The sequence below is a fragment of the Petaurus breviceps genome, unplaced genomic scaffold, assembly GCF_028583685.1.
Source record: "Petaurus breviceps papuanus isolate PSGF00001 unplaced genomic scaffold, PetGlider_PUasm1.0 140, whole genome shotgun sequence".
NCBI lineage: Eukaryota > Metazoa > Chordata > Mammalia > Diprotodontia > Petauridae > Petaurus > Petaurus breviceps.
The window spans coordinates 26,946,788-26,966,058 of NW_027185698.1; the positions used below are offsets into that span (position 1 = coordinate 26,946,788).

The window sequence follows — 19,271 nt, forward strand, 5'->3', positions numbered from 1 at the left end:
TATGTGGCTAATGCAAAACAAATATATTATAAAAGACTGACTATATTTCCCTCCCTTCTATCCCACCTCCCACTTGTTCTATTCTCTACTTTGATCCTGTCTCTTTTCAAAAGTGGGTGCTTCCAACTTCCCTCCCCCCAGCCTGCCCTCCCTTCCATCATCCCCCCTCTCATTCTCCCCCCCTCCCACTCTCCTGTAGGGCAAGATCCCCTATTTAGTGTGTATTTCATTCCCTCCTCAAGCCAAATTTAATGGGAATAAGGTTGACCCATTCCCTTTTGCCTTCCTATTCTTCCCCTCCATTGTAACCATTTTCCCTTGCCTCTTCTGTATGAGATAGTTAACCCCATTCTGTCTCTCCCCATCTCCTCTCATTATATTCCTCTCTCACCTCTTAATTTCACCTTTTAAGTATCATCCCTTCCTGTTAAATTCTCCTCATTGAGCTTTTGAGATTCTTTTTCCATCTGGCAAATTTGGCTTTTTAAGGCATTCTTCTCCTCCTTGCCTTTTTGAGCTTCTTTTGCCATTTGAGTTAGTCTATTTTTTAATGTGTGATTTTCCTCAGTCAGGCTGTTGACTCTCATTTCATAATTTTCTTGCATTGTTCTCATTTCTCTTCTCAATTTTTCCTCCACTTCTCTTATCTGCTTCTTAAGGTCTTCTATGGCCTGTAACCAGCTTGTATTTTCCTTTGAAGCTTTTGGTGCAGGAGTTCTGACTTCACTGTCTTCCTCCTGTTCCATGCTTTGCTCCTTTTTGTCTACCAAAGGGGAGTCTAATGTTGGAATCTTCTGTCTTCTTTGTTTCCTTTGCCTGGTCATGTCGCCCCTCAGTCACTTTACCCCTGGGCTTTTTGCCACAGTAGGACTCTGTCACCAGACAGGGGAGCTTCTGTCCCAAATGCTGGGGTTTTCTCAGTTGCCGGAGGTATTAGATTGGTACCCTCTCTGAGGTCCCTGCACGCTCTGGCAAGCTGGACATACACCCCAGGACCTCCACCCTAGACAGCAGTCCAGATCCAAGCAGGTTAAAGCAAGAGTGATTACCCCTCAGACTGGTGCTTGGTCCCCCTACACTGCAGGCCAGGAACTGAAGCAGCCATGTGGCACTGGCTGGCTGTGCTGGCGCCTCAAGGGCTTCTCGCCCCAGGGGGCAAAAGCCAGGCACTCCCACTTACTGGTCCCAAAGTCCAGACTGCACTGACCTCTCACTTTGTCCTTCACAAATTTGTGTTGATAAATCTGGAAATGGCCAGGGCTGCTGCTGTTATGGAGTCCCACCAGCCGTGGCTGGTCAGGCCCGCCCTGGGGCTAAAGCCTTGTCTAGGCTTGGCTCCCAGAGCACTGGGCTGGCTGATTCCTGCTGGCCTGCCCTGCTGTTTGCAGTGGGAGGTTAGCTTCTCTGTGTCATTTTGTGGGTTCTGCAGCTCCAAAGTTTGTTTAGAGTCCCCTTTTTACATGGATTGGGGAGGGTGGAAGCCGGAGCAGCGGGGAGGTCCTGCTTCTACTCTTGTCATCTTGGCTCTGCCCCCTAATAGATTTCTTTAAAAAAGTTTTAGTGTTTATTTTAATTTTAACACCAGAGAATGGCTATAAAGCACAGAATGTGAAAGCAACAATTTTTTTCTTTAAGTACTTACTACTGAAATATATTTTACTAAGGCAGGTTAGGGATTTCCTTGTTCCCAAGATCTTGAGAGATTAAACAGCTTGAATATAATGTTGCCTAAAATCTATTTAAAAATTTTTACCTATGTATGTATAGTAAGTCTGTGTAGAGATAGACCAAAGTTGTGATTTCAGCACCAGTGAGTTCCTAGCAAGGAGATTCCTCTACGAATGTTAAATCAGCACCTGCTCTGAAACTTACATAGTCTTAAGGTACTATATGGGGGAAAAATTACATCTTTATTTTAATATAATTAGTTTCCTTTATAATTTGTACTTTATTTTGTGAATTTAGAGACATTATTCACCAGAGTGTGAGAATCCATGGCACGTGAAAGGTTAAGAACTCCTTTTTTTTATTTTTTTGCTTCCTTTTTGGAGTACGGAAGGCAGGGTAATTGGGGTTAAGTGACTTGCTCAAGGTTACACAGCTAGTAAGTGTTAAGTGTCTGAAGCTGAATTTGAACTCAGTCCTCCTGACTCACCTTGACACCTAGCTGCCCCCAAGACCTTCTTTCTTAAAAAAGTATCCAGGGAGACAGGGAGGTTAAGTGATTAAGTTACTTGTAAAGGGTCACACACTTTTATATGTGTCAGAGGTAGTCCTTGAAAGCAGGTCCTCTAGAATCCAAGGCCAGTTTTGTGTCTAGTCCATTGTACTGGTTTCTCTGTTTCATAAATGTTGTCATATTCCTTATTTCTGGTTTCCACGGGCATCATGAATAGAAAAATAAATTTAAACTTTGTTCAAGTGTACTATCAGAATTCTTGCTTAATCTTCTCTTTGGGATAGTTTAATGTGATTTGATTATTTCTCTTTTAACAGGGTTTTGACTCTGGGAGGAGGCCTGCCTCATTTGGAGCACCTTAATCTATCCGGTTGTCTTACTGTAACTGGTGCTGGCCTACAGGATTTGGTCTCAGCATGTCCTTCTCTAAATGATGAACACTTTTACTACTGTGACAACATTAACGGTAATGTTTCTTTTTTTTTTGTGAGATAATTAAAAGTTGTGCTTTAAAAATACTAATATTTATGCTCAATTGCTTGGCTGTCTTTTCACCATGCTATATCTTCATTGATTTCAGATTATTTCTTTACATTTTATAAATTTAACACTTAAATTTACATTTACTAGCTTCTCTTAAGGTAAGTTTTACTTTTGAATAAAAGATACTTAAATTATAAGCCGTATCAAATGTTACTGAGGTATATGGCTATTTAAGTATTCAAATTGACAAGTGTTTAGAAATGTTTGTAACTTAGAAAGGGATATAAGGGTTTAGAAACATCTGGAGCATGGCTCGAGGCATTGGACTAAATTTCTATTTTCTAGGTATTTCTGTGGTCCTCATACAGTAATTACCACACCCTATCTTAAACCCCTTTGACTCCACTGGCAGCCATGACTTTATCTCTGAACTGAATTATAAATAAACCAGAATATATATTTGAAAAACCAGCATAGCATGACAGAATTTAGAGTAAAAAGGATCCTTAAAGATCACCTAATATAATCCCTGTGTTTTACAGATGAAGAAACAAACCAAAAGAGGTAAAGGGTCTTCCACCATTCAGCAAAGTGTAGTCAGGATTCATATTAACATCTTTTTCCTTGATCAGTAGACAACTCCTTTAAGAACTTTTAACAATCCTTGGAATTAGGAGGTGCACAGGGTCTAAAATTTGCTCACAACTCAAGGCTGCATCACAGTTTAAAGAACAACAGAAGAAATCTGTCTTGGGGGACTACAACATAGAATTCTGTTGATGCAATCTTGCTCTTTGAACAGTGGACTTGATTGTAGGAGGAAGTTGTGGTGGTGCTAGAATCTCAGTTTAAGATTCCTGAATTCCCTGGCATTACTTTGGAGTTAATCAAAATACTTAAAGGGTTCCTTACCCTTAATTCCCTCGATTAGAGGGTCTTCTATTTTTTTAAGATTTGGAAAATCGGTAGGGTAGCTTTAGTAGTTTCAGTCTGGTACTAAGAAAATTTCTAGGATAGTCCTAGTGACGTTATTTAACATTACCCTAAAGTTCAAGGTATAGATTAAGCTGATTAAGTACTTTAAAAGTAGCAGCTAAGATGCAAGCAAAAACAAGTAAGTGATGCCAATTTGTTGCAGTATAAGTTTGCTATTTATAGTTCACCCCCTTCCCACTTGCTCTCCCCCCTCATACCCCATTAATAACAGGTAGTGATTTGAAATGTGATTGACCTCCTGGATGGATGGAAGGAAGGTACTTTGATGTTTTTCCTTACGGCAAAAATCACCAACTCAGTTTAGGAAAATGGGAAAAAATTTTGTTTTTTAACTTAATTTAATTTTTGCCTGCTTTTATTTTTGAGGGGCAGTTGGGGTTAAGTGACTTGCCCAAGGTCACACGGCTAGTAAGTGTTAAGTGTTTGAGGCTGAATTTGAACTCAGGTCCTCCTGACTCCAGGGCCAGTGCACTATTATTCACTGCACCACCTAGCTGCCCCTATTCCATGTGACTCTTGAAGGATAATATAGATGTTTTAACTTTTTTCCCTGCCTTAAAAAACAAAAAAGCCCCAGCCCAAACTATAAAGAATAGGGACTTAAAATTACCACTGGTATTATATATGCATATGTATGCAGCTCATTCTGTTTAAATATATATCTTATTCTTGAGGTTCAGCAAATTAGGTATGTAAACCTGTGAAGAGAAATCTATTTGTAAATATTTAAGTGATGATGACTACTATTCTTATTAAGGGTTGTTGTGTATGGCATTAATAAAATAATAAATTGTTCCTGTGTTTATATTGCATTTACATATATACCTAGTAGATACTGAGATATAAAAAGAGATATAATACAGGCCACTGCTCTCAAGTATATAGTGAGAGGGTAGAGAAAAGTACAAATACTTGATATGGTGAGACAGTGAAGTAAGTTTAAGAGGGAGACAAACTTTCACCTTAAGAGGGATCAAGTAAGGCCTCACTGAAGAGTGACATTTAATTTGGGCCTTGAATAAAAATAGCTGACCCACACATATGTTTATGTATTTGTGTATCTATATATGTATAGTGTTCTATGTTTTTCAAAACACATATTTCATTTAACCCTTAGCCATAGTCCTGTGAGGGAAGGTACTACAAATTATACTAATTCCAATTTACAGTTGAATACTCAACGTCTCATTTATTGAAGTCAAAGCACCCCCAGGTTTGAATATTGGCTCTGCTGTTTAACTGCCTGTGTGACCATAGGCAAGTCACTTAATATCTCTGGTTTTTAACTTTTATCATTTGTAAAATGAGAGGACTGGAGTCAATGACCTTTAAGGTCCCATAAAATGAGCACTGGATCTGTGATCTTATGATTGCTTAGTTACTTATCTAGTTTCAGAAAATGAATGAATTAAAAAACATAGAGCCTTTTTAATGCCAAGTGTTATACTCTTTGCTGGGATAAAAATATGAAAGTGAGCCCTTCTCTACCCCCAAATTGGTTCTAGTAAACACATGAAGAATTTTTCAAAAATGTGAAAACTCATAGAATAATGGTGACCAGAAAAAAGAAAGCTTTGTTTTCAGGATTTAGAGTAATGATGAGTAGTATCATAGGATAGTTGATTATCATTCCCTTTCTAGAAGCAGTGGTAGTGTTGATTTGATTTATTCTTCTAGAGTAAGTGGGTGGGAGCAGTTCACAAGAGAGATGGCAAAATAATGAATGTGTAACATAGTCTTAACCTGGGTCCTTATCTTGGAGTCCATGGAAATCAATGGGCTCTGAATTTGGGTGAAAAAATGCATCCTTATTTCATTATGATTGGTTTCCTCTCTATTTAGGAACATCCTGTGGAGTCTGTTGACTTCACTAGACTTCTGAAGGTGTCCTTGACACAAAAAGGTTAACCTTAATATAATTATATGGTGTTATGTGAGTTTAATCAAGACAGCTCTGCCCTTAGAGTGAGAATTCAAAAGTTTAGGGGATTTATGGGATGCCCCAGGAGGGGCGTGCATGGTCTATGAAGACTTAGTTTGGTGGGCACTTTTTCGGGTGCAGATAAAGAGGCATTATCAGGGAAGATCAGAGTAAAAATTTGAATCCACATTTTCTTGACGCTGTGTCTGTTACTTTTTGCACTACTTAGGGCTGCTTCTTTAAATTTGGGTATGTAGGTTGGAGCCAGATTATGGGGGGACTTGGGGATAAAATGCCAGTCAGGGGTTAATAGTTTATTTATGACTGTTGGAGGAGCCAAAGAAGATTTTCAAGTAGAAAAGTGATGTCATAGTACATTAGGAAGATTACTGGGATAGTGATATTTGAGTATGGATAAAAAGAAGGCAATAGAACGAAGGCAAAAAGACCAGTTAGTATAGTAACCCATTGCAGTTGTTTAGACTAGACAAGAAAATAAGAGTAACAGCTTTAGTTGTAAACTACTCAGCAGAGTTTTCTATTGCATTGAGAAAAGGAAGATTCATATGATGATTGTATTAATTTGATCATTCTTGGGAGACAGGCAGTTTTTTGACCTTAACTATGGTATATGTCTTAATTTGTCTCTATCAATAGGTACATATATTTGTACACGTTTATATATATGTATAGTTGTTCCTTGACATTCATGGGAGTTAGGGGCACAGGACCCTCACAGATGTGAAAAACCACAAATAACTTTAGGTCCTACCCCAAGCCATTATTTTTTTTTTTGCTTTTTTTGGGGGGGAGAGGAGGGCAATTGGGGTTAAGTGACTCGCCCAAGGTCACACGGCTAGTTTTTGTGTTAAGTGTCTGAGGCCGGATTTGAACTCATTTCATTCTGACTCCAGGGCCGGTGCTCTATTCATTGAGCCACCTAGCCGCCCCCCCCCCCAAGCCATTATTTTTTAATAATTTTGATCATATTTATTTAACACACAAAACAAGTAAAACAGCACTTTGCATCCATGAAAAAGTTCTCATTAGCGAGGTTTAATATCTTATGTGCTGTGCAGAGTCTTCAGAGTTTCTGGTGTATCTGTAGCAACTACTTTCTGGAATTCCTTCTGTGAAAAGTATGGGAGATACAAGAAGCACTGCTGGAGAAGATCATGTGACTTGAGTCTGGGTGGTAGACAAGGAGGAGATAGTCCCCAAAAAAATGCATAGCCCGTAATTCTTTATCACAATGAAACAAAATTTAACTATTTATTTTTATTTTATTATTATTATCATTATTATTTTTTGAGGTAGTCGGGGTTGAATGATTTGCACAGGGTCATACACTAGTAAATGTTTGAGACCAGATTTGAACTCAGGTACTCCAGGGCTGGTACTCTGGTACTACCTACCTGCCCCAAATTCTAACGTTATAATAAATTTATGTATGTATGCTTATTGAAGCAAATGATAAAATAGATTATTAATATACAGTGTTTTTGCATTTATGACTTACTGAAATTTTTTTCATTTTATTTACGTCTTTGTCATCTGCAATTTTCCTTAGTGTGCCACACATCTCCAGAAATTCCCATTTGATGGCCAACCCGCAAATAACCAAAACTGGGAAAGTGAAACCTTTTAAATGTTGAGGAATGGCTACATACATATAAACACACTAAAAACCCCAAATTCAGAGAAACTTTAGAAGTCATCTAATTTAAAACCTTAATTAATACGTAGTTATCTTTTCTCTTGGAGTGATCAGAAACCTGTTTTGAAATTGATTTAGCAGAAAATAAAAAGAATTTTGTACTCCAGTTTTGGACAATTAAGTGGGAAATAGTCAATTTTAGGATTCCTTCAAGAACTTTTCACCTTTTCTAAACATTTCTTTGGAAGAGATATCTGTAGTTGAAGAAAAGTCCTAGCATCTCAGAATTATAGAAAAAACTGGAAGAGATCTTAAAAGATCATCCATTTGAACTTCCTTTTATTACCAGGTTGGGAAACTGAAATCCAGAGAGTTAAATTGACACGTTTTACATTGTTATATAGAAACAAGTAACAATATTACAAAATGTAAATTATCATGTGGTATATTAGATGCAGAATTATAACTTTTTGATATTTTATACAGGTACTTTCTACCTTGGTGATAATTAATTTTTATGAGTTTAGCTTATCTCATGTTAAACTTTGGTTTGATAAACCTCTGAAACAATTTAGATGCTATTTTTTAGGAGTCCATACCTGTGATTGTTATATATGCAGAATATTCCTGCTGTTGCAGATTAGCATGTATCTCTAATCTAATGTCCAAAAAGTTAAATTACTTGCCCATGGTTACACAGTTATAGAATGTATCAGAAACAGGACTGGAAACTTAGATCTTCCTGAATCCAAATACCTGTTTTCTAATCTACCTATGCTATGCTTTCTCTCAGAGGCCACCTAATATAGAAAATAGATTTAAATTTGCTTGCTATTGCAATGTATCTCTCAGTTTTGGTTGTAAATTCTTATATAGTAAACATTCAGAAGATGAAACTATGTTTTATTGGACATACTGTTGACACTTTAAGACATGATACTTTTAATTCACAGAAAAAATTAAAATAATTCCACAAGTGTTGTTATCTCAGTGTTAAAATTTGCTCTTTGCACCCTGACAACCATGATTTGAAAAGCATGGCAACCCTTCAAAGTTTACATGGAAGCGTGCTTTATAATATTTATCCTTGTAATGTAAACTTGTATTGTGTCATTCTGGCCAATTTCCCTCAAAACCGTGTTGTGATAGAATCTTTTCCTTACAGCATTTGGACAGGTAGTTTATTACCTAGGAAATGTTAAAGTGAGATTTCATTATACTTAATTTTGTACAGTGTTCCAATTACCTCCTAAAAATACTCGATATTTATTGAGCTCTTACGTTGTGGGCACTGTAAAGATTTTAGCATCAGTGTTTTGATTCCCTAGTTTTCCTGTTGGTGACTTTTGACTTTTTTTTTAAAGGAAAAGTGTGCTAGTAAGTGTGTCTTCTGCACGTTTAGAATAAGATTTATGTATTTGAGGAAGTATGCAAAAGAGATGGAATCTGTGTAACTTAAACATTAGTATTTTACTGAAGACTTGAGGGGATGTAATTTGAGTAAAAAAATTGTGAAAAGTGATCGAATTAAGTGTATACTGCTAACTTTTCCTATCATCAGCATTGTCACTATTGAGGGAAAGTATATATATTTCATTGATGCTTAAAATAACTAGCGATATATGACATATAATGTGTTCACCTACACCCCCCCCCCCCCCCCCCCCCTTTGTTACTATTGGTATTTTGAGAGGAGTGTGAGATGGGATAGGATGGGAGGGGGAGGCATGACTTAAACAATAAACTGGAATTGAGTGTCACTCATTGTGCTCTGCTTGTGTCATGTGCTTATTTAAAAGCCAGTTTGTTTTTTTCCACATTGTTTCCCTATGTGACACTTAACAGTATTTGAACATAAATTCAGTTTGAAAATGAGAAAAAAGTCATATCTTAAGGCACAGACTTTAATAATGCTCCATTACTTACAAACACACTTTTACATTGAATTCCTACTCTTCTGTTAGGATTCTAATTCAATACTATTTTGACTATTTACACTTTGAAAAAATACTTATTTGCTTTTAAAAACATGTATAAAATCACTATAGATTAATTCATAGTTCTGGAGGTAATACAACCTTAGATGATTTGCTGTTTTATGTTTTTAATTTAAGTTGAAGAAGAGTAAAGGTAAGTTAAGGTAAGTGCAGATGTATATCAAAATTATATAAATGAAATTAGAAAAAAATCATTAGTGTTCCAGTAACAAATGTCGGGGGATAGTAGTCAGATTTGCCTATGTAGTTATTTTCCTTCAAATGATATTTACGTGACATTTAATTTTTTTCATAAATTGTACTTCAGTTTCATGTTCTGAAACATTTTAGTTAATAATAGTCATACAAACATTTTAGTTTTAAATTTTTAGAATTGCTTAGAATAATTTAAATATTAAATAATTTAAAATATTATGATCATAATGAACCTTGTTTGCCAAGTACATTGTAATTACCTTATTTGATAGGAATTTTGTCATGTTACAGGTATCTAAAGGATTACTTTTTGAATTACTATTTTCTATAAAGTAAAATAAGAGTATACCTCTTACACCAATTATTTAAAAAGTTATTTTACTTAAATATTTTGTTTTATTTATTTGTATGATCCATTTAGCTTTCTATATGGGAAGTTCTACATTGATAGTTTGCTGATTTCTATCTACTAAAACATTTTTGTTTTATCTTACTGGTCTTTGTGCTCTAGATCCCTGTGATTCCTGGTTATTAAGAACTACTAATCTTTGTCCAACATAAGCCCAACCTTAGGTGAAAGCATTGTGTGTATCTAATGATTGCTTTACCCATTCACTTTCATTTTTTTTGTCCCTCTTTGTCAGAGCAATTAAGGAAAATCAAATGATGAGTTGCCAACACATCCATGGATTACAAGAGCTTTTTAATCAGATGGCTATGCCATTTATGACAGTTGAATTTTTGAGATGGTGAAGATGACTGAGAATACAGCTTATGACACAATTGCTTTCTGATTTTGACAGTTTCAAATTTAGTGAGGCAACGGAAGGAACACTGGATTTGGTATCATAGGACCTAGGTTTGATTTTTAAGCTCTCCTTATTTGTGTCCTCGAGCAGGTCATTTAATGTCTCTGGACCTCGTTTCTTTATCTGTTAAAATGTAAGAGAGTTGGATTAGATGACTCCCAAATTCTAGGCCGTCTTTCCTTTGATATTGTGTGTGTGTGTGTGTGTGTGTGTGTGTGTGTGTGTGTGTGTCATTGATCTCCATTTTGCTTGAAAAGAAACCCTTTTGAAACTCAAAATGCCTCCCTTGTTCACAGGACATTTTGAGAGAGACGACTCTTAAATCATTTTTAGAGAGAACAGTTGAGTCTGAGCATTGACTGTGTAAAAATAGGTGACAGCTCAGTTCTGAAGCAGCTCTGCACAGCGATTTCAGTGTTTTATTTGACATGAATTCTCAAGAATACTGGGCATATTCAAACATAAACACTTTAACTCAGCCTTCATTTGTGTCATGGATTTCAGGAGGCAGAAATGATGAGGGAATGCATTCCAGACATGGGGAACAACCTGTGCATAAGCAGAGAGGCAGGAGATGTCATGACATTTATGGAGAACAGCAAGGAGATGTTTTTGGCTGGGAACAATATATGGGGGGGAGTAATTACACTTAAGTCTAGAAAGAGCAATTGGAGCCCGATTGTAAGGGGCTTTAAATTCTGAACTTGGAAGTTTACGTTTTATCCTACATGCCAAAGGGAATCCCTGAAGTATCTTGAGCAGGGGAGTGACATAGTCCTGTCTGTGCTAGAGTCATATCAATTGTGTTGAGATTTGTGGAGGATGTTTTGGAGGAGATTATTGGGGGAGGCAGATCAATTAGAAGACTGTTGCACTAGTTTAGGGGAGAAGTGATGAGGGCCTGAACTATTACTATGTTTGTGATGTAAGTGGAAAGAAGATGACAGCTTGTCCCATCACAACACTCCCCGCTCCCCACAAATGTTGTGGAACTAGAATTGTCATAGTTGGTAACTGATCAAATTGAGGAATTTAGAAACATGACAACAAAGCCTATGAACCTGGGTGGTTTGGAAGGGTAGGGTGATGGTGTACTCAGTAGAAATTGAGGGAAAGGTGAGTTTTTGGAAAGAGATAATGAGTTATTTTGTGGACATGTTGAATTTAAGATGCCTTTAGGACGTCTGGGTGTAGATATTAAGGCTGTCATTGTGTTGTACTAGAGTTTAGGGGAGTGATGAGGGGCTGGATTGTAGATTTGAGAGTAATTATTATAGAAATGACCAGTGAACTTAATAGGTCATTGAGATGAGATTATCTTTTAAATTTTTTTTTTTGAGGGGAGAAAGCAAGGCAGTTGGGGTTAAGTGACTTGCCCAGTGTCACACAGCTAGTAAGTGTGAATTGTCTGAGGCCAGATTTGAACTGGGGTCCTCCTGACTCCAGGGGCCTTCCTTCCTTCCTTCCTTCCTTCCTTCCTTCCTTCCTTCCTTCCTTCCTTCCTTCCTTCCCTCCCTCCCTCCCTCCCTCCCTCCCTCCTTCCTTCCTTCCTTCCTTCTCTCTCTCTTTCTTTCTTCACTTTCATTTGTTTTAATTTATTGAGATTGAAGCTGCCTCTCAAAGATCCTACTATGATCCTCTGAAGCTACACAGAATAAACTTAATCTCTGTTTAATGTAGCCCTTCAGAAATCCAAAGACAGATATTAGGTCCCCCTTCAGTCTTCTCTTCTCCAGGCTATGAATATCTCCAGTTCCTTCAGTTAGCTCTTAGATAACTATTTTGGTCAATCTCTTCTGGTTGCATCCCAGTGTGTCAATGTCCCTCTTAAAATATGGAAGCCAGAACTGAGTACAGTATGTTCTCAATCTCTGATCACCTTTGCTCTGGTTCCTTAATTAATGTAGCCCACAAATGTGTCAGTGTTATTTTAGCCAGTGCATAGCATAGCATCAGGGGTGCCTGTAAATGAAATTTAATTTCATAAGCATTTTTTAAGTGCTCACTATATGCAGGGCTCTTGAGATCTACTTTTAAGCCATATGTTCCCTGTTCTTGAGCAAGTGAGTTGTTTTTTTTCCGAGGCACATGACTTTAACTCCTGTGTAAATATCAGGCCATCATTCCAGCTTGTTGAGAAACAGAATTCAGCAAGTATTTTTTGAGCACTTCTGTGTGCATTCATTTATTCATTCAGAATATATTTACTGAATAGGTAGCATAGCGATGTCATTTTGGTCCTCTTTGAGAACAAAGGACAACAACCAACAAGTAACCAATGCTAAATAGCTACTATGTGTAAGGTGCTATCTGCTCCCGTGGTAAACAGGGCTCCCATGTTTTCATCTTCTCTGTTAAATGAAATTGAACAGGACAAAGTCAGCTGCCAGTACAGGCTCCTCCAAACTGATGTGAATACCTCCATGTTTACCATCTTTCTTTAGGCAAAAAATCTACCAAACTGTTCTATCATCTAATCCATCTCTCTCTGTCTGTCTGTCTCTCTCTCCCTCCCTTTCTCTCCCTCTCTCTCCCCCCTCTCTCTCTTCCTCTCTCTCTCTCTCTCTTTCTCTCCCTCCCTCTCCCCCCTCTTTCCCTCTCTCCCTCTCTCTCCCCCCCCTTCCCCTCTCTCCATCCCTCTCCCTCTGCCTCTCTCTCTTTCTCTCTCTCTCTCCTGTCTGACTTATGAATATAGCTGGAATTCCTACACCAAAAATAAAGTACGATCTTACATTCATTCTGTAATGAAATACAAAGTACAAAGTAGGGAAAGAAAGCAGTTGTTGGGAGGGATCAGGAAAGGTTCAGTATAGAATGTGCTTCACTTGATTTTTGAAGGGAGTGAGGTATTCTCTAAGGCAGAAATTGACGAGGGAGGAGTATATGCTAAACATGAAGGAGGAGTGACAAGTGCAAAGAAGTGCCTTTCATAAGGAACAGGAAGAGAAGGCTTGTTTGTCTGGAGTGCCTAGAATGGGGGGAGATTGAAGGAGGAGATGAAACTGGAAACATAGATTGGGGCCAGGTTGTGAAAGGCTTTTAAAAGCCAAACAAAGGCGTTCATATGGATACTTTGGGATTTATTGAGTAAGGGGTTTTCAAGGTCAGATCTATGTTTAAGGAAAATCACTTCGTAGAAGTGTGGAGAACAGAAAGGACTAGAGAGAAACTTGAGGCAGGGACACCAATTAGGAGAATTTTAAAGTCCCTTTCAGTTTATTAATCTAGGCAAAACATGATGATCTGACCTAAGATAGTAACTATGAGTTGTGAAAAGTGGGGCATATTTGAGAGGTATCTTGAAAGTAGAAATGGCAAGTTTTGGCAGCTTGATTAGATGTGTGGGTTGGTGAGAAGTCAAGAATAATGCTTAGGTTATTAACCTGGGAGCCTGAAAGAATAGTGGTGCTCTGGATAGAAACTGGGGGGTAGATTTATTAGGAACGATGATGTTTTGCTCTGGACAGCTGGAGTTCTGGATATATATTAGTTTGAAATATTCAATAGATAGTTGATGTGGGCCTGGAACTTATGAGGGAGACTGGGTTTGGATAAATACACCTTGGGAGTCATCTGCATAGAGATGATAATTAAACCCATGAGGTTACTACTACTCCTACTCCCTTACATATATTTGACACTTTAAGGTTTGCAAAATGCTTGATCTCATTTGATCCTTACAACAACCCTGTGAAATGGTTGCTGCTGATTATCCCCCTTTGTATAGATGAGAAAACTGAGGCTAAGAGGGTAAATGATTTAACCTAGGTCCACAAGATTTGTATGCAAAGGTGTGAAAGGTTTCTGGGTCTTTTATCTCTGTCTGGTTCTATCCTCATTTTACCATCAATCTACCGGTAATGCCAAGAGACAGTGTAGAGAGAGAGAGAGAGATGAGGACATAGGTAGAGCCTTAGGGTAAACTTACACTTAAGGGTGTTATTGAGAATGAGGCAGTAAAGAAAACAGAGGAGTAGACAATACCAGAAGAAACAAGAGAGACTAGTGATGTTATAAAAACCTGATGGGAGAATATTTTGGAGGAGTTGATCCACCTTGTTAAATGGTGCAAAAAGACCAAGGAGGAAGACTGAGGAAAGACTATCTGATTTGGCAAATAAGGGATCACTGGTACTTTGGAGAGAGCAGTTTCACTTGAGTGAATAAGGGTTGAGATATTAGTGAGAGGAGAGAAAATGGAGGAAAGGGGAGTAGACCTTTTTTTAAAAAAAGTTTGGCTGAGTAAGGAGAGAAGAAATATAGACTGATAGTTTGAGGGGATATTAGTGGTTGGTAAAGATTTTTTTTCTTTTTAAATGGAGAAAACTTAATTTCTGTTTTGTGGATAGAAGGGCTGGCTCTTACCAGAGATTGAAATAAAAGGTAGACAGAGTAGGGGAGGATATTAAAGGGTTTTGGAAGGAAGAGAAGGCCAGAAGAGGTATAGCCCACACTAAATGATCTCAGTTTTCTCAATAAGTTTAAAAGGCTAGGTCCTCAGATGAGATGGTGAGGGAGGGATCAGAGGTGGGATGTGTGAAATGTTAGAAGAGGGGAGAAAAGGTTTGATCAGCTTTTGTGCACAGGGAATCAATTATGGAAGAATAAAATGTTTGCTTTACTGCATTAAAAACATAATTGAGGTTTGGTGGCATAATTTGTACAGGACATATTCAGTTTATTTGTGTTATTAGCTCCTGTTCCCATTTGGTAGCAGGTAAGGACAAATAAAGGAGGTGGAACATGGGAGCAATCTAGGATTAGGGGTTGGCAAGGCATGAACATGATGCAAAGGCTTCTGCAGGCTTGGGAGCATTGCTATTTATATAGGTAAAGACTGGTGAGAAAGGGAAGTCAGAGTAGGAGTAAGAGGCTGAGAAAGTACCTATGGGCTGGAGGAATTGGAATTCACAATGGGGATAAAGAATAGATTTGGAGAAATGGGAATGGGGGAATAATATGACATGATTAGCTAGAGGAATGTAAGAATTTGTGATCATGGAGGTGGAACCATTTGTGCATTATGGTGTAATCCCGGGTGCATATGATGTCATCTCTGCTTTTAGCAGAGACAGATCTACTGAAGGAATAGGTAATGAGATTGAGAAAATTCAGGAACTGGAAGGATAGGCCGAGTGCTTGTTCTTGTTTTCTGTTTACATATTTTTGATATTACATTGGAATGTATGTACTTGTATTTCTTTTAATTCTATTGATCATTTATACCGACAAATTTACTATTCTACAGTTTCTGTAATTTCACAGTGAAAGTAAAAACATGGATTTAAATTCCCAGAAATAAATATACTTTGTATTTTAATTGCATGCAAATATTAATTTATATAACAATTGGTGAGGCTCTAGTTTTTGTTTGCTTTTTTATGTTATTTCAGTACTTCAGAGATCAGTTACTCCAGTGGTTTGTATAGGTCAAAGGTGTTATACTCATGGCTTGCAAAATTCCAGAACAGATTAATATGTAATTGGGAAATATTTAGCAAAATAAAATATAATAGGTATTGTTAATTGTGTTTTTCTAAGTAAGTATGCTGCCTGCAGACATCATTTGATATTTGAGTTTAATATGGGAGGCATAGGCATTCCCTTTACAGATGCAGATTTTAATCCTTTTTCCATTCTTGAGTGGATAGTTTTTCTGAATAACTGGTGCCAAAAGATTAACTTTTCCCCAGTCCTCTTAATGATATACCCCTCCAAAGTTAACTAAGCTAGTACCCAGATGATACACCTGTGGTCCAACTCTGGGCCTATACAGATCTTTTATATTGGATTTTTAAGAAAGCACGAATATATTAGTATGAATATTTCTGAAGTTTTGTTGTAAAATTAGGCATGAATTGTAAACCCAGATTTTCAATGATAATATGCTATTTATTTAGTCTGTTGAGTGAAATAATTCATAGAGGTTATCTTAAAAAATTCAGGCACTTAGAAATCACCATTGCTAATATTTTAGGTTGATTTGATTCATAAAAACACGACTCACCTACTTTTGAATTTTTCAATTTTGAATGAGATTCAATTTAATGAGCCCTTGATAGTTAAAATGTACTTTGCCACATCCTTGTTTTTTATTTTTGAAAATTATTACATTGATCTATTTAAAATACAAACAACTGAAATGAAACGTTTTTGATGACAGTAATTTCATCTTCAAATTGACTCTTAATGGTATGGCCATGGTGCCTTTACTAAATGCCTAGGCATCCAGAAAACCTGGGATAAAGTGTTAACCATGTTGTGAACAGTTGGGTTTTTTCAGTAGTTGCTGCTTTGTAAATGAACCATAACTCTCATAAGATCTTTGTGTCATTTCATCTTTCATTTTATTAATCTTTCATTACTAATATTAGATGTAAGCCACATGCTAAAAAACTGGATTTATCCAGTTTATTAACAAAATTTTACTTTAAATACTTTGAACTAAGATGCTGCTTTTATATTTGTGAGCTTTATTTTGTTTTCATTTCTGGGATTTTTATTGCAATTGCTTAATGCTATACTTTGGAGGAGCAAATGAACACATTTTCTTAAATTGTTTTCTCACTTAGAAATGTTTTGATTTTGACCTGTTGTGACCTAGCAATCTCCTTTCTTTGATTTTCTTGTCTACCAGGGAGCATACTTATGTAAAATTTTGCTAACAGATTCTTTTTCTTTTCTTCTACCTAACTTTTTGATAATAAAGTCAGACTGTTTTGATGTATTCTCTCTTTAAAAAAATTTCTTTATAAATTATATAAGTGAATTTTGTGTTTCTTAATTTTATAGCACTATATCTTTTAAACACAACCAGTTTGCCTTTAAAAATACCAGTTAGATTTAAAAAAAAATTCTTCCTTTCACATTTCTTCTGTTTCCACAGGTCCTCATGCTGAAACCGCCAGTGGATGCCAGAATTTGCAGTGTGGTTTTCGAGCCTGCTGCCGGTCTGGTGAATGACCCTTGACTTCTGATCTTTGTCTACTTTATTTAGCTGAGCAGGCTTCCTTTCATGCACTTTACTTACAGTACACTTCTTGTGTTAACCATCCCTTTTTGAGCGTGACCTATTTTGGCCCCTTCCCGAGAACCTCAGAAATTTTAATTCACCAATGAATTGTTCAATGTTGTATCTCATGCAGATCTCCTTTTGTTTCAGAACAGGGTTAGGCTTTGTGGTTGGGGGTGGGAACACACTCATCAAATTTCTTTTTAGTGTCATGTTTTTTTTTTTTTAATAACACTTCAGTATGCTTTCTATTATTTTGTGTTATAGAGTATGTGGGACCTACTGTTTTTCTTGAGCTATACAGATAGCATTACAAGCTTTGCAGATCATTTTAAGTTGTGCATCTTTAGAAGTATTGTTTTTCCAAACCTTCCAGAATGGAAATTTATGGAAACCAATTTCTTTTCCATTGCATTTTCTTTTATTTGATTATATCTATTAGAGCCAATATAAACGTAGCCAAATACAAAGATTCTTTGAAAAGTTACTATCAAATAAATTGGCTGCTTGGTGAATTAGCTTGGTGTGAGCTCTATGAAACATCCACTACGTATGAAGTTCCTTCAAAACCCCACAGGTTCCCGCCAATTTCCCTAAATCTTCAGGAATGTTGAATCTTGGAAGGGATTTTCAACAGTTTCACAATCATATGAACAAATGTATAAATAAAATCTACTTTGAAGATTTCACTGACTCTAATATCTTTGTGTTTTACTTTCATTGTTGGACGTGATGATAGAGATTTACTTTGTTATGTAGTGGGATAAAATAATGTTTTTTTAATCTCCATAAAATGGTGAGTTTGACAAAACAGACTTTGACAGATGTGTCAGTTTTGTTGAGCTGTTAATTTTCTTTTTCCAAATATATAGCAGCTAAGATTTATAATTATACAGACCTCTTATAGTTGCTTTTTCAAAAGACATGGGTGAGTAGAGATTATATTGAAAAACATTTTAAGTGTTGAATCTCTAAAGACATTTTGCATGATTTTGACATGCACAGGGACCTTTTTGAAGACAAATGTTATTTGGCCTTCTGTAGTGATAGTGACAGAATGTTAGGAAGGAGGCACAGGTGAGGTAGGGAGGGCACTGAGATGAGCATCAATCATTTTTTATCAGTCAATATTTATAATTTAACTTGGCTATTGGTATTAAGTGTGACCAGTGATGGTATTAAATTGGTTTGTTTCTCAGTCAAAAGGATAAGCTCCAATGATTAAGAGTTATACCAGTATGCAATGGATTGTTTTTGTGAGCTAGTTCTAGAAGGTTCTCCTTCATTGGAGATTTAAAAATTTTTTCAATTAATAAGCATAAATTTTTCTCCTTTCCACTTACGCCCCCAATAATGGCAACCAAAAAAAAATTCAATAATAATGTATAGTTAAGTCACAATAGTATGTATAGTCATTCTCACATTGGTCATACTAAAAGAATGTGTTTGTTCTACACCTTGAGTCCTATTTGGAGATCTTCTTGCTAAGACCAGATGCCTGTTTATTTCATGCATAGTAGTAAGGATTTTTTTGGAGGGTATGGATTGGATTAGATAGCCTGTGAGGTCCCTTCTTATTCTGAAATTCTGTGATTTCCCCTGATTTTACTAGCTGGTGATATTAAGACTCTGCTTTATTTGTTGAAAACTTAAGAAATATAAGTAAATATAAGAGATTGTAACAGGGAAAAGAGAAGAAAAAGGAAAAGCAGAACACATAGTAATAGCAGAAGTGATAAGAATTCATGCAATAAGGCAATAAGCACTTGATATCAAAGAAGACAGCTTCCTGTGAATGATGTTGTTTTGGCAGGTGCATCAATAGCTCTAAAGGATAATGTAACAGTCTGTGATAAAGTCATGATATAGTATAGCTATACATTTTGGTAGAGGAAAGGAAGCATTAGTGACAGGGTATATCATGTCTTAGAAGACATGCCACTTGGTCCTATTCAGCCCTATCTAGTACTATAGCAAATTAGGCTTGTACACACATAAAATTATAGAATTAGGTGTATGTGA

General features: G+C 36.7%; 1 protein-coding gene across 2 annotated transcripts in view; it reads left to right on the forward strand.

Annotated features, from left to right (window-relative positions):
- The window catches only part of FBXL5 (F-box and leucine rich repeat protein 5), a 61,937-nt gene extending 43,989 nt beyond the window's left edge, over window positions 1-17,948 (forward strand). For both annotated transcript variants that reach the window (XM_069069503.1, XM_069069513.1), the window contains exons 10-11: window positions 2,497-2,645; window positions 17,124-17,948. In XM_069069503.1, the coding sequence (XP_068925604.1) occupies window positions 2,497-2,645; window positions 17,124-17,200 (226 nt within the window). In that variant the 3' untranslated portion in view covers window positions 17,201-17,948. The remainder of the gene's footprint in view (window positions 1-2,496; window positions 2,646-17,123) is intronic.
- The last annotated feature ends 1,323 nt before the right edge of the window (window positions 17,949-19,271 follow it).